This window comes from Dermacentor silvarum, chromosome 5, assembly GCF_013339745.2.
Source record: "Dermacentor silvarum isolate Dsil-2018 chromosome 5, BIME_Dsil_1.4, whole genome shotgun sequence".
In the NCBI taxonomy this organism is placed as follows: Eukaryota; Metazoa; Arthropoda; class Arachnida; order Ixodida; family Ixodidae; genus Dermacentor; species Dermacentor silvarum.
In genome coordinates, this window is record NC_051158.1 from 13,678,822 (window position 1) to 13,691,748 (window position 12,927).

General features: G+C 47.3%; 1 protein-coding gene across 1 annotated transcript in view; it reads left to right on the top strand.

The window, feature by feature from the left end:
• The window catches only part of LOC119452899 (uncharacterized), a 38,563-nt gene continuing 25,636 nt past the window's right edge, over positions 1-12,927 (top strand). The window contains exon 1 of the mRNA XM_037714853.2: positions 1-505. Coding sequence (XP_037570781.1) covers positions 406-505 — 100 coding nt within the window. The 5' untranslated portion in view covers positions 1-405. The remainder of the gene's footprint in view (positions 506-12,927) is intronic.

Genomic DNA, 12,927 nt, shown 5'->3' on the forward strand with positions numbered 1-12,927 from the left:
ACTGCCGAAAACACTGCCGTCGACGACGACGATTTCGAAACTGTTCGGTCAGTGCGATGATGTACTGTCGGCGTAGAGGGAGTAGCTGAAGCCGAAGAACGAAAACGCTCCGCACTGTCGCGCTCCCTTCGCATCCGCGGCCGTGTCGGTGAGGAGGAATCCCCTCCGAAGTGCTTTCCTTCGCCCTCCGCGTGTGGTGTATAAAAGGCGGCCGAGCGCCCTTTGAACACCGATAAGACCGGTTTGAGGACGCGGAGTGCTTCGCGAGTCTCACTCGAAGCGTTTTGCGGCGTGCGCTAGACGCTTCCTTCCGCCGCCGTTGTGCGACCGATCAGTTGAAACGCGTGTTTCTTTCTGTTGCTGTGTGCCGGTCCCCGAAGTTTCGTCGTCCGCAAGAAAACGGCGATGGCATTCCGCACTTCGATGTGCTGCCTGGTGTTGGTGGTGACGATTTTACCCTGCCTCGGACTACACAACGGCGTGGCCCGTTATCGACACTTCGATGGTAAGCGATGTTTTTCGAACACCGCGCGTGATATGCTCGCCGTGTCACCGTCGTGTGTGTGACGTGTGTGCGCGTGTGTGTGACCGGTCTGTATCTTATCGTTCGCGATCGGTTGCGGCGGTGTTACAAGCAGATAGGTGCATCTTAATCCAGCAAACTGTACTTAACGGGTGTCCTCTCTGCCAACTAGTGTTCCGCAAATACAGGAGTTAGAATTCTTATCTATAACGAATAGATTACGGGATAACGACCGAGTCGGTTATCTCGGTGGTTGATGTGAAAGGGCAGGCAGTTGGCTGGTAAATGCAAACAAAGCATCGCCCGTCAGATGTCGGTCAACAGACGATGTTCCTGACATCGCCTGATCGATGCCATACGAAAAGCTTCGATCTGTTAGTTGAGCTTTTTTTCCCCTTAATTTAGTAATTGCCGCGACGATTCAAGAAAGATACGTCGAACACTCGTATGGTGCACCTCTCGTGACCTTGTCTTGTAGCGCAGCTTTCTTCTTCTTCTTCTTCTTCTTTTCTTCTTCTTCTTCTTTTTTTTCTTTTTTCTCTTTTTCTTTTTCCCCTTTTAATTTTTATTTCAGCACAAGCTGGAGTGTTGTATTTGATTCCCTCCGTTTGACAATTTAAAGCTGCTCGGTTTGGTAGTGATCTCTACGATTACATACGAGCTTTCTTGCTTGGAGTTTCATTCGCAACTGTTGGTGCTTCTCCGTAGTTAAGTGGCTCGCGTTCACGCTGGCCTTGTTATGTTTACATCCGCAAATCTTACAGCGAAGCCACACAATCGCGTTCCTGACGTATTTTAGTTGTAACGCGCTATAGCAATCAGAACGCATGTCGCGGAAGCGCCTGCGGACTGATACGTGACTTCCGATATGTTGTATGGGGATTACCGATGCCCGAAACATTGTTGGAGCAGACGACATTCACGAATGCAGACGACACCGCTGGCGCGCTCCTGCTGACCGGGCCGGCACGCCATAGCAACAGCAGAGCCACACACACACACACACACACAAAAAGAGCGCGATTCGAAAACGAAACTTCCGTTAGCCTTCGGCCTCACATCGCTTGCATGATTAACAGCCCGGAGAAAGCGTTTATGGAAAGCACAGGAAATTGGGCACCCGAAATCGTGCTCGTCGATCGTTGGCAGCTGTCCGCTCTGTTGCTTCCTGTATAGTGTTCGCGAACCCGGTGCTTCTCTCGGCCTAGTTTCGTAAATGGCTAATTTCCTCCGGGGGAAATGATGATCGAGCGCGCTGCCCCGAAAGTTTTCCATAGGATGCTTTCGGCGTTTTCCGTGTTGTAGGAAAAGGATCAAGATGATGATCCTCATCATTAGCATAGCCCAACAATCGGGCGACAAGACGAAACGTTTCGAAAGGCATATATGTGCACTAAGGATACAGGGGAAAAGATGGCAAAAAGAAAGATGCCAGAAACGAGGAATGTTGCGTATTTTAGCAGTCAAATTGAAACACTTTGTACAAGACTTACTGATAGCTTTCATGTGACGTCACGTATCCAGCTTATCACCGTGCCGATGCACCAGCATAATAAGGCCACCACTAATATATATAACTCTCACACACACACCGAGAAAAGGAACATTTGTGTCTTCGTCGCTGCATTTGCGACCTGACATATTTGAGCAGTCAGACTAACTGAAACAACATTTTTGGAAAAGAGGTATTACAGAATAAAAGATAAAGAATTGCGGTAATGAAACATTTAAAAATACACGTTATTCGTCTCTTCTGTCGTTGTAAACTGGAAAGGCGATGTGTTATTCGTCCCTGCTTGTCTATCGCAACCTGCGCATTTAGCAACCAGGTCGCGCGTTGCTGAAGCCTACATTTCTTATCGCTGCTGTCACACCTCAGTGCAGGTGCAGCTCCTTCCCTGCTTGTTGGGAAAACCGTGTACGCATTCATTCCGATGCGCCTTGTATAACTGGCTTTCCTATCTCTGTTTTTTTTTTTCTTTCTTTTTTTTTTTTTTGCTTGCGCAAATTTTGTGGAGCTTTCCCTAAGACCCAATGCCCTAAAAAATTTCAGCAAACTCGGCCTTCAGACATTCATACCTGATTCATGGTGAATCTAGCAGCAAAGATGAGGACGAAAACGGCACTTTCTTCTTTTCACACTTTCTTTGTTTTCATCAGAAATAACAAATCATGTTAATATTATCTTTTCTTAAATATTTCTTCAATTTAAGATAACAGACATCAGATAATTAAGTTACTTTGTTGTAATTGTTCGTTAATGTACTGTTCACATTCCTTTAATATATTTTCTTTAATGTTACAAAATTACTTCATTTTTTTCTTTAGTTTTTTTTTTCCCTACTATAGCCCAATTCATGGTCAACCCCCTTTGTGGTTAGGTGTAACAGCATTTTTTACCGGCGTTTTCTGGCGTTGCGTCTCTCAGCGTCGTCTCAAGAATTGCGCCAGAGAGGGCGAGCAGACACACGAGCGTCACGCGGACCAGCGCCAGCGCAGCGCGTCGCACAATGTGACCAGATTGGTGGTCATCGTCACATCGTCAATAACACTAGCACAGACTGTAAACTACAGATTAATTCCGGAAATAGGGTTAATATATACGTGTCCTATAGCGCATGCGTCTGCGAGGCAATGAAACCAACTTGAAAACCGCATGCAATTCGGTCAGCTTTCTCTTCATCCCTGGTGTTCTGGAGATGGAACGTTCAACTCGCTTCTTCTGAGGCGTCGGCGTTGACTGCTATTTGTAATCAACAAATATATTGCCTCGATGCATTCTGGAAGTTGTCACGGCTCGTATGACAAGGCGGAGTTGTGTACGTTGCTCGGTCGGGACGCGCCGATGACAGCGGTATAGACGTTTGCCGGCGACTTCATTGGGAAGTGTATATAATGTATGACCCGTGGATACTGCGACAAAAATTACTGTAGAGTAACCATAGCGCTGCAGTCGTTCAACCAATACGGAGATGATGGATAGTATATGCAGTCGAACTCGGATATATCGATCCCGCATATAACGAATTATTGTGTATAACGAACAGCAGTAAAATCCCCTTGAGATTTTTTGAATCATTTTTTATATATCGAATTACCTATATATCGAACTTTCTTTTGATCCCCTTCAGATTCAATATATTCGGGTTCGACTGTACATGTATTTGTCTAATCTTCGTGCGTGTAGTCTCAGACAGTTTTTGTGGCGTTACTTGTTGTGTGAATGAGAAAATTGTAGACCTTCCTGAAAAATTACCGATCCAGTTTTCTGTCGCTCGCTACGTGCTACATAAAAGTTATTTTTCCAAGCCTGAACGAAATCCCGCGATACACGAATATCGTATATCGATACACCATACACGCGGCCTCGCGAATATAAGTCCGACAGCACGCTGATAAGCTGTCTTAATTCTAACATATCTGTTTAGGTGCGAGTTAGAGTCACTGTAGGTGCTCCCTCCAAAAACAGTAACTCTAGTGCGAGTGACCTCGTGCACGAGTTTAGTACTGGACGACCTTCGATGCAAGTGGGTAAATGTGGCTCGCTCGAAGATAGTGTAAGCTAGTACACGCTGCGTATATGTTTGCCACGCGTGTTCTTTAATTTATGCACACGCGTCCTAATGGATTTATGCGCGTCCCGAGATACGGATCGGCGCGCTCTCCTTGTATGGCGTGATTGTTGACCCTCTCGTCCCTTTCCTCTCATCGCGCGTGCTTGTGCGAAAAAAAATGCGTTAAACCCGAGACCCGTGGTAACGAACGAGTAAAGCAATGTTACTTAAAAAACCGCGCTATACCGACACAGTAACATGGCCTTATTACATGCTTATTACATGTTCTGAGGACAGCCACGCGCAAACAAAGCGCGGAAAGGCTAAAAAAGAAAGACTAAGAAAATACACACAGGTGCACATGCCGAGATCCATTTAATCTTATCATCCGTACCTGCAAACTAGTTACTAAGAATGTCAATGTTATTATTCTATTTATCCGCACAATACCGAGAGGCAATACCAAACAATTCTGGCTACCGAGGGACTATTGCGGTTCTTAAAGACGGCTTAAGTTTACGGTGAACCTCTGAATGCGTGTTAGAAGTTCCGAGTGTCAATACGCTCGCATTGTTTGTTGTCCCCCCCCCCCCCTCCCCCGCCCATTTCGTAACCTTTGTGCCACATATTTCGCTTCTCTCAGTGTAGGATAGCAGACTTGGTAAAATCCTATATCTGTAGTTAAAATCCGTACATTTTACTCACCTTCCTTCTACATTTCTTAGGGAACGTTTAAAATGTTTATTACATGGGGACATAATAATCATCACCACACATAGGTGTATCCACTCTCTTTTGTGTGGTTATAGCGCAGTTTTTAAGTATACACCAAAAACCAGCAACTCGCCCAGTCTGCCGTTCTTCTCGAGTAAAAGCCAGAGAAACGAGCGTGTGCTCTAGCCTCGCCGAGACACGAGCGAGCCCTTATCGGCGGGGTCTCGTTCGAGCTTTTAAGTACCTCGAGTGGTGGCATTCTCTAAAACAGCGCTGCTCTTAAACTGACGCCTTGCGCTCCACGTTGTACTTGACAGAAGCATCTGCTTTTTCTGCGAACCACGGGGCGTCCTACCTCGGAGAAGATCGGGCAGCGGTTCTGAAAGCTTTCGATGTTATTATTGAACCTTTCTGTTACTTTTTTTTTTTTTTTCATGAACACACGGCCCGCGAAGTCTGCTCTGCAGCCTTGATGCAGCACGAGACGCCGGCCTCAGCTTCTTGGCGAGATTTTACTGGAATGGCGATAGCGAAAGTGCTTGTGACGGGTGACGCTGTATGTGGACATCGCCCTGAAAAGAGCGAGAGAATTGAAAAAAAAAAAAGAAAGAAAATAAAAAGGAAGCCTCGGGTTGCTCGCGTCATGTTTATCTGCCAAGCATCTGCTCTGGTCGGTTTAATCTGTCTTAGGCAGAGTGCTTCTGTTGAGGCCTCCTATACGTCAGGGCGTTTATCTTTTTATTCTGTTTTCTTTCGCGCCGTATATATGCGACAGCGTCATGCGAATGCTTGACGAAGTACAGCTATATACTTCCTCAGTTGTCTGTAGAGCTGCCGTGGTTCGTTTTCTTTGCTTTCCTCAATTTTTTTTTTCTTTTTTTCACCTCAACTGAGCACATATGGGACGTTTTCAGACCATGAGGGAGGGGCGTCGACCCGGCATCGACTTTCTTCTTTTCCTCTCGTTCCTTTTTGTTTATTCATTAGTAATATTTTTTTTTTTCCTGGGGGATGCGCGAGGCTTAGCTAGCTAGGTCTAGGCCAAGTTTGCGGAGTTTTGTACGACTCGCCTCATTAGCTAGCTCAGCTATTTCAATTTCTAGCACCGGCGGCCGCAGTTCGATGGAGTCGCGATTCAAAAAACGCCATGTGTGCTTTGACTTAGGTGCGCGAAAGAAAACGCACGCGGCTTTTAAAAACTATTATATGTGGTCGACATACGAAGTTCTCCGCAGTAAACATTATTCCGGAGTCCCCCACTACGGCGGGCCTCATAATCAGATCGCGGTTTTGGCACGTAAAACTCCATAATTTAACTTTTTTTAAAGTTCTCCGCAGTAGCTAATCTAGCTAAGGAGAAAGTCCTGATAGAAGGGAGCGTGGAGTATGCATAGCCATACAGTGAATACTATATCCATCTAAGACCCGTTGTACAATTTATTGCACATTTCGTTCAAGTTTTTCTTTTATTTCAATAGGAAGCTATGGCTCAAACTATTCATTCTGGATATGAATTCCGGTGCGGGTGGAACTGTGCAGACGTAGTTTATTGACATTCTTGCCATCCTTTTCCAAGAAGTTTGACTCTAGATTTATCTAGACCTCTGTGTTGTCAGTGAAGGTGGAAAACAAGCCGAAAGTGTGTTCGGAATTCTTTGAGATTGCGTGAAAATTCGGGATGCAGCAGAAACATGGCAATGTGCTAGACATAGTTCCATCTTCCTCTCTGCGTTTAGGTAATGCAACGCAGTTTTATCATAGCAAACATTAAGAAATGGTTACCTCTTCTGCGTACATGGAGATGGAGCTTATGACATTTTATCGTGCTATTTAAATTGAAAAAAAAATATATGTATTTCACGTTCCTAACACACCAGTATAGACAATAAAAACCAGCTTGAAGAGCGCATGCGAAGCACAGAGAACGCACCCACGTTTACACGGACGGTTCTGTCTCGTCCAAAAGTTCAGCTGGAGTGAAGAGCGATCATACCCCAAATCTGTGTTGGGGTCTCAGGAGGATATATTGCTATACAGGTGATCCGATTGGCCGTACTGTGCCGTTTGAGACTTCCTTGTCCACACTTTCGGAGAGAAAGCTCACGCCAGTGAGGGTGGTTCTAATCTGGGGTAATTGCGGCGATAAGCGTGAGTCGACGGTTCGGCGTTTGCCGATGCGTACCGTACGTACCCGATGCTTTCACCATGTCGTTTGGCCGATCGGCAGCGTGCATTACAACTATACTTGCGATATCCCGGTCGGCGCGAACTGTCCCTGAGGCTGCGTTCTCGAGGTTATCGAGGATGCCTGTTCTTACCTCGCCGTACTGATAAAGCTCTCGAGGGACAGCTCCTAGCTTTGCTCCGATATGTCGCCCCATTCCGAAGGGAAAACCCGTGGAAAACCTCGAGTGCCAGCGGAGATAATAGCACTCACTGCGTGTGTCGTCACACCTCGTCACGAGAACGTTTGCATATAGTGTCCACCAGTGACTTGCTGTAGAAGGCTGAGGCGCTTTGTCCAGAGGCCTCGCATAGCCAACACTGACCTATTATAAATGGCTGGCCGTAATTGTCCTCGTGTTTAAAGGAACACTAAGGAACAACCCTAAATTGCAGTTTATACTCGTATAAAGTGGTCTTTCGAAATTCGGCTTTCGCTCAATTGACGGCTTGATCGTATTTACTGGATAAATAGAAGGACCAAACTTCTCTCTTTCGAATTTCGCGCGGGAACCTCAGCGCTGCGCACGCTAACTTCACGAAGCTTGCGATCTTGAGTCTTCCCTAGACTGCAGTGTATATAGACTGTCACACTGTATGACATCAGGACAAACTGGTGCGAGAACTTTACGACGACGGTGCTAGCTTCCATTTGTCGCTACGTGGCTTACCAAGCTTCCTCTGACGCTAGAGCGTCCTTTGGCTAATTCACTAATATAGCTTAATTTAATATTCGTATCTAGTAAAGTCGAACCCGGATATGTCATATCTGAAGAGGATCATAAAAACGTTCGATATATAGGTGATTCGATATATAAAATAAAAATTCCATACAAAGATTTCCAAGGGGCGTTTACTGCTGTTCGTTACATACAATAGTTCAATATATCCGGGTTCGACTGTATTCGATAGGTTAAAAAGCGAGCTTGGTGGGATGTGCCAGCACCCCATTTCAGAGGGCATGCTCGTACAATCATCATCATCTTCTGTGTAGATATCTAAAGGGCTAAAGAATGTGTGCACAGAGGCGTGTGTCTGAATTGTGTTACGGATCGATCACATTTATGGATATCGCTTTCGGTGAACGTTGATTGGCTGACCGAGCGGGTAGAATCCCTGTCTCCCACAAGTGACAGTCCCCGAAAGATGGAATCATCGAAAATACGGCACCTGTTTGATACCGGCCGCGGCGCGGCCGAATTCCGATGGGGGCCGGAATGCAAAAACGCTCATACGGCGTTCATTGGTTGCACTTTAAGGAAATCCTGGTCGGTTGAAATTAGCCCGAAGCCCTCCACTGCACTACAGAGACCCTCATAAGCCAGTGTTCAGTTTCGGGACGTTAAACACCACAACTGCACTTAATAGTATGGTGCCTGTGGAACTTTAAAGTACGTAACTTAGTAACTGAAAGCATGGACCTCCATATGACGGGTCACCAGAGAGGACACGTGATAATATCGCTGTGAATCGCTGTTCATGCCACAGTTCGCACCGATGCTGCCCGCAGCCGTGTCCCGTCCGCCACAACCGTGTGTCTGTCATGAAACCATGTGTCCAGCCATGTTGCGTGTCCTCAACGAGAAGTCATTATTACGATCATGTCGTCGTATTAAGAAGTTCATAGAAAAGAAGACACCGCGACCTTCGGCTGCGAAATATGCGCTCCAGGCAACTCTATAGTATACGACAGCATAGATAGATGGAGTGGTGTGTGTGTGGTCTGAGGACTGGCAGCGCAAGGCGGGGTGCTGTGCGTCACCTGCGCATACCACGTGATCCCTCGCTGTTTACCCCTACAAAGGAAGGCAAAGAAACGCAGAGCTCGCGGAAAACCGCCAAGCTATCCCTCCCGCTTGTGCTTAACAAACACTCGATGAAGTGCGCGGTGCGTTGCATGGAACCCTTATCTGCGTCCAGATGGAGCCACTTTTGGCATGACATGTGTCACGTGACACGTGTGGGGTGCTAATCACGTGCACGATGCACCGTACAGCACTACCCGCGAGCACGGGTCAAGGTGAGCCAACACCTCCTATAGATAGCTTGTATAGGCCTGCGCGTCACGTGAGCAAGACGTCATTCGACGACCAGCTTATCCGAATGTGGTTGAAACTTTGGTCTTTAGGTCCGTGGACTTTGCAGGTAAAGATTAATTTCGCTAACGTCGCTAGTCATGATTGCACTCATTTGTCGAGTGGCAAAAAACTGAATCACGTCGGTGCGAATGCCGCGGATTGGCAATTGACCCCCCCCCCCCCCTCCTCTTTATGATGCATTATGCTGCGTTCTTGATCAACCGGCGGTCCTTGCGACTATTCGAGAAGATGCGACGTACATAGCTTACAACGTGGTCGGCTGTTCATGGATACACCTTACTAGTATTCCGTTGCTTATTACAGCTACTAATTCGCAAAAAACAAAGCTCTGTAGATTCACTGTTTATCCACTTTTGTATTAAGTAGATAAAATGTTCAGCTTATACTGACTTGTATACTGCTTAGGCGTTCCTATTAGAAATGGAGCGCACTGTATACATCTGCTGACTACAGGTACTGCGTGTGGGAACGCTGCACATGTGACGTAATGGTCATCTGAAACCGCTGAGCGCGTCTCGTTGAATAGCTGAAACTATAAATGCAAATGGCAAGTACAATAACAGTGACAGTGCGGAGAAAGCGCAAAAATACCTGCGACAAGGTCGAAATGTTTCCTGAACTAGTTTAATTTTCGAGGGCACCATGGGTCCCTTTTGTACTATTCCGCAGTATTCTATAGACGGTGACAACTCAAGAACGCTGCCGCAAGTACACCGCTGTCGAACACATCGACTGTATAGGTGAGCCAGCCAATTACGTTCGCTCATTTCTGTGACGTCATCGCGGAGGACAGATTCAGTGCGGTTTTGTGGGCGGAGCTTGTACTGAATTCTTATGCTGTCAATGAGTATTGGTCGACGGCAATTTTTCGTTACGTTGTACTTCCTCCACCGTGCGGATTTCTGCAGAACTTATTCGTAAAAAGCACCGATGCATGTTGCAGTATGCATCAACAGTTGAACAAAAACGCGATAGCATTCAAAGATCCCCGACTGCTTCTCACGCTTCCCGGCAACTGCAGCTTATGTAACCGTAATGTTTACCGGGAAACGCTAGAAAGTGAACGCTATGCGAGCTTTCTGGTAGAAAACCCGGCCTCTTGCGTGGGCCGATCTTCTGTTATTTGTCTGAGAAGATTTAACATAAAATGCATGCGCTGTCGGTGTTTTGTTTCGTGGCATTTTTATGTGGGCTGTCATTCTCAAAATTAATACGAATAACTTTGTCAAGAATGTAAGCAAAGGTATGAGCAACTTTAGTGATAGAATGGTGTGGCAATATAACCCGCATATACCGCATGTCATATAGTTAGGCGTGGCAAATACATATACCTAAATATATGCGGAAATTTTCGCTCATGGGACGCCGGCGCCGGACGCCGACACCGGATTGTCTGCGACACGGGGACCTCTGCATGGTGTATTACTTGTTTTGAACCCCGAGAGCGGGTGTCGGTCAGCGGTATCGGCCCTGCCGAATAGTGGTCAGCAGTTCAAGCTAAGCGAATGCCGTCCGATATTTCCGCAAGGCCGGAATCCGCATAAACAGCGCCAGGTGCGCGCACCAAACAACTCGCGGGACGATCCTTTCGGCTTGTTTGCTGGTCACGTGGCTCCATGCATTTCGTAAGGGACCCGTGTGCATGGTTGTTGGGCGGGTGGCGCGACCGGCACGTGGTCGCAGCAGATGTTCAGCACAGCGGGGTGGCGTGACCTTGCTCGCGCCACGGCCCGTCCTCCTCTCCTGGCTTGTCGAGATCTCCCTCACTCACGCTATAGCGATAGCTCCCGTTGCATGGACAACGATCCCGCCCGAAAGCCACAAACCGTGCCTCTGGCTCGGTTCTTCCGTGCAGCGCGGTCAGGAGCTGCGAGACTTACCCGCCGTGGTTCCTCGGTGGTTACGGTGTTGGGCTGCTGAGCACGAGGTTGCGGGATCGAATCCCGGCCACGGCGGCCGCATTTCGATGGGGGCGAAATCCAGAAAACACCCGTGCACTTAGAGATTTAGGTGCACGTTAAAGAACCCCAGGTGGTCCAAATTAATCCGGAGTCCCCCGCTATACGGCGTGCCTCATAATCAGATGGTGGTTTTGGCACGTAAAACCCCATAATTTAATTTTTAATTTAGCTGCGAGACTAAGCTGGCAATTGCGCGCAGTCTGCGGGTACTTTAACGTGCAACACCGCACAGAAGTGCACGGTATTGTGTGCACTTTTGCGACACTGTGCCACGGAGGCTCAGTGCTTATGGCGTTCCGCTGCTGGGCAAGAGGTCAAGTGTTCGATTCCCTGGCCCGGCGGCCGCATTTCGATGGAAGGGGTGGAATAGAAAAATTCAGATAACACTTATAGTTGTCTCTATGTGGATGAATGCGAAGGCATTGCGACCACCAAAGGTGCAGGGTTCGACTCCCACGGAATGGCGTGAGTTCGGGTTCGTTAATTAACTCTATCTTAATTCACTCTGCCTTAATTAACTTCGCCTTAATTAACACCGACGGAATGCGTTCGACTCCCACCAATGGTCGTAGGTTCTAGTGCCGTAATGAATTCTATCTTAATTAAACCCGCCGTAATTAGCTTTGCCTTATATATGCCTTAATTGACGTCATCAACTGCCTCGATTGTCCCACTTGGACCTTTTGGACTTTTCATCTCGTGGTCACGCCAACGCCGGGTTTTCCGCCTCACGAGCCATGTAATAATGCTTTCGCATTAATAACGCTCGTGTTCTGCATGTGCTTTGGGTTGCACGTTAACGAAACCCCAGCTGGTCAAAAATTAATGCGGAGCTACGGCAGTGCCTCGTAGCCTGTATGTTGCGAGTATACTGGCTCACGCTCGCTGCATACTAATTTCACAGACGTGAGATACGAGCACTAGCGAGCGCCGTAGGGTGCGAGTGTATAGACGTGAGTGACGAAGAGGAAAGTGAGTGCCGGTGATATTGAGTTGATGCGAGTATGAACAGGGAGGGAGGGCCGAGTGACGTGACGGTGAGTGTGAATTGAAACGAACACGAGTGAGGGTTGGTGAGTGTGACGGGCACGAGTATAGGAGCGTGAGTGATCAGTGCCGGCGAGGGTGAGCGCACGTGAGTTAGTCCGTCGGTTGGTCTCGAACACGTTCACTCGGCACAGCAGCCCGCTGCTGTATACCTTATTAGGCCATGGGCTACCCAGGGACACAAGTTTGCGGGAAATTGCTCAGAGACAAACATAGAAGTGCGTAAAGTGTGCCGAGAATGCTAATCCCATTAAAAGCCGGCAGATCCCACGCCCTGTGGGAATCGATGTTATGCGAAGCAGTGTGCGGGGAGCCTACCAAGTTATCGAAATGACCATGACAGCACGAAGACTAAGGCGGCTGTTTCATGACCTAGATGACACGCATGTCATGACATTATTGTCATGAGTCCATTTTGCTACGCCTAAAAGACCTTTGACTTCGACCATCAACCTTTAGCCTTTTCCTTCACTTGGTGCCGCATCCGAAACATTCCATTGGTTTTTGAGTGTTAATCGTTTTTCGCTGAGTCATTGTTATTTTTTCTCAGTCATGCTCATGACTATGACTTCTACCACCATCCTTTAGTGTTTCCTTCAATTAGTGCCCAGGTCCGAACCCATTCCAGTGGTTTTTCAGTGTTAATCATTTTTCGCTGAGTCGTCATTTTTGCTGAGTCATGGACAAGACTATGACTTCTACCATCATCCTTTAGTGTTTCCTTCCCTTAGTACCCACGTCCGAACCAATTTCGGTGGTTTTTGAGTGTTAATCGTTTTTAGTTGGGTCATTGTCGTTTTAGGCCA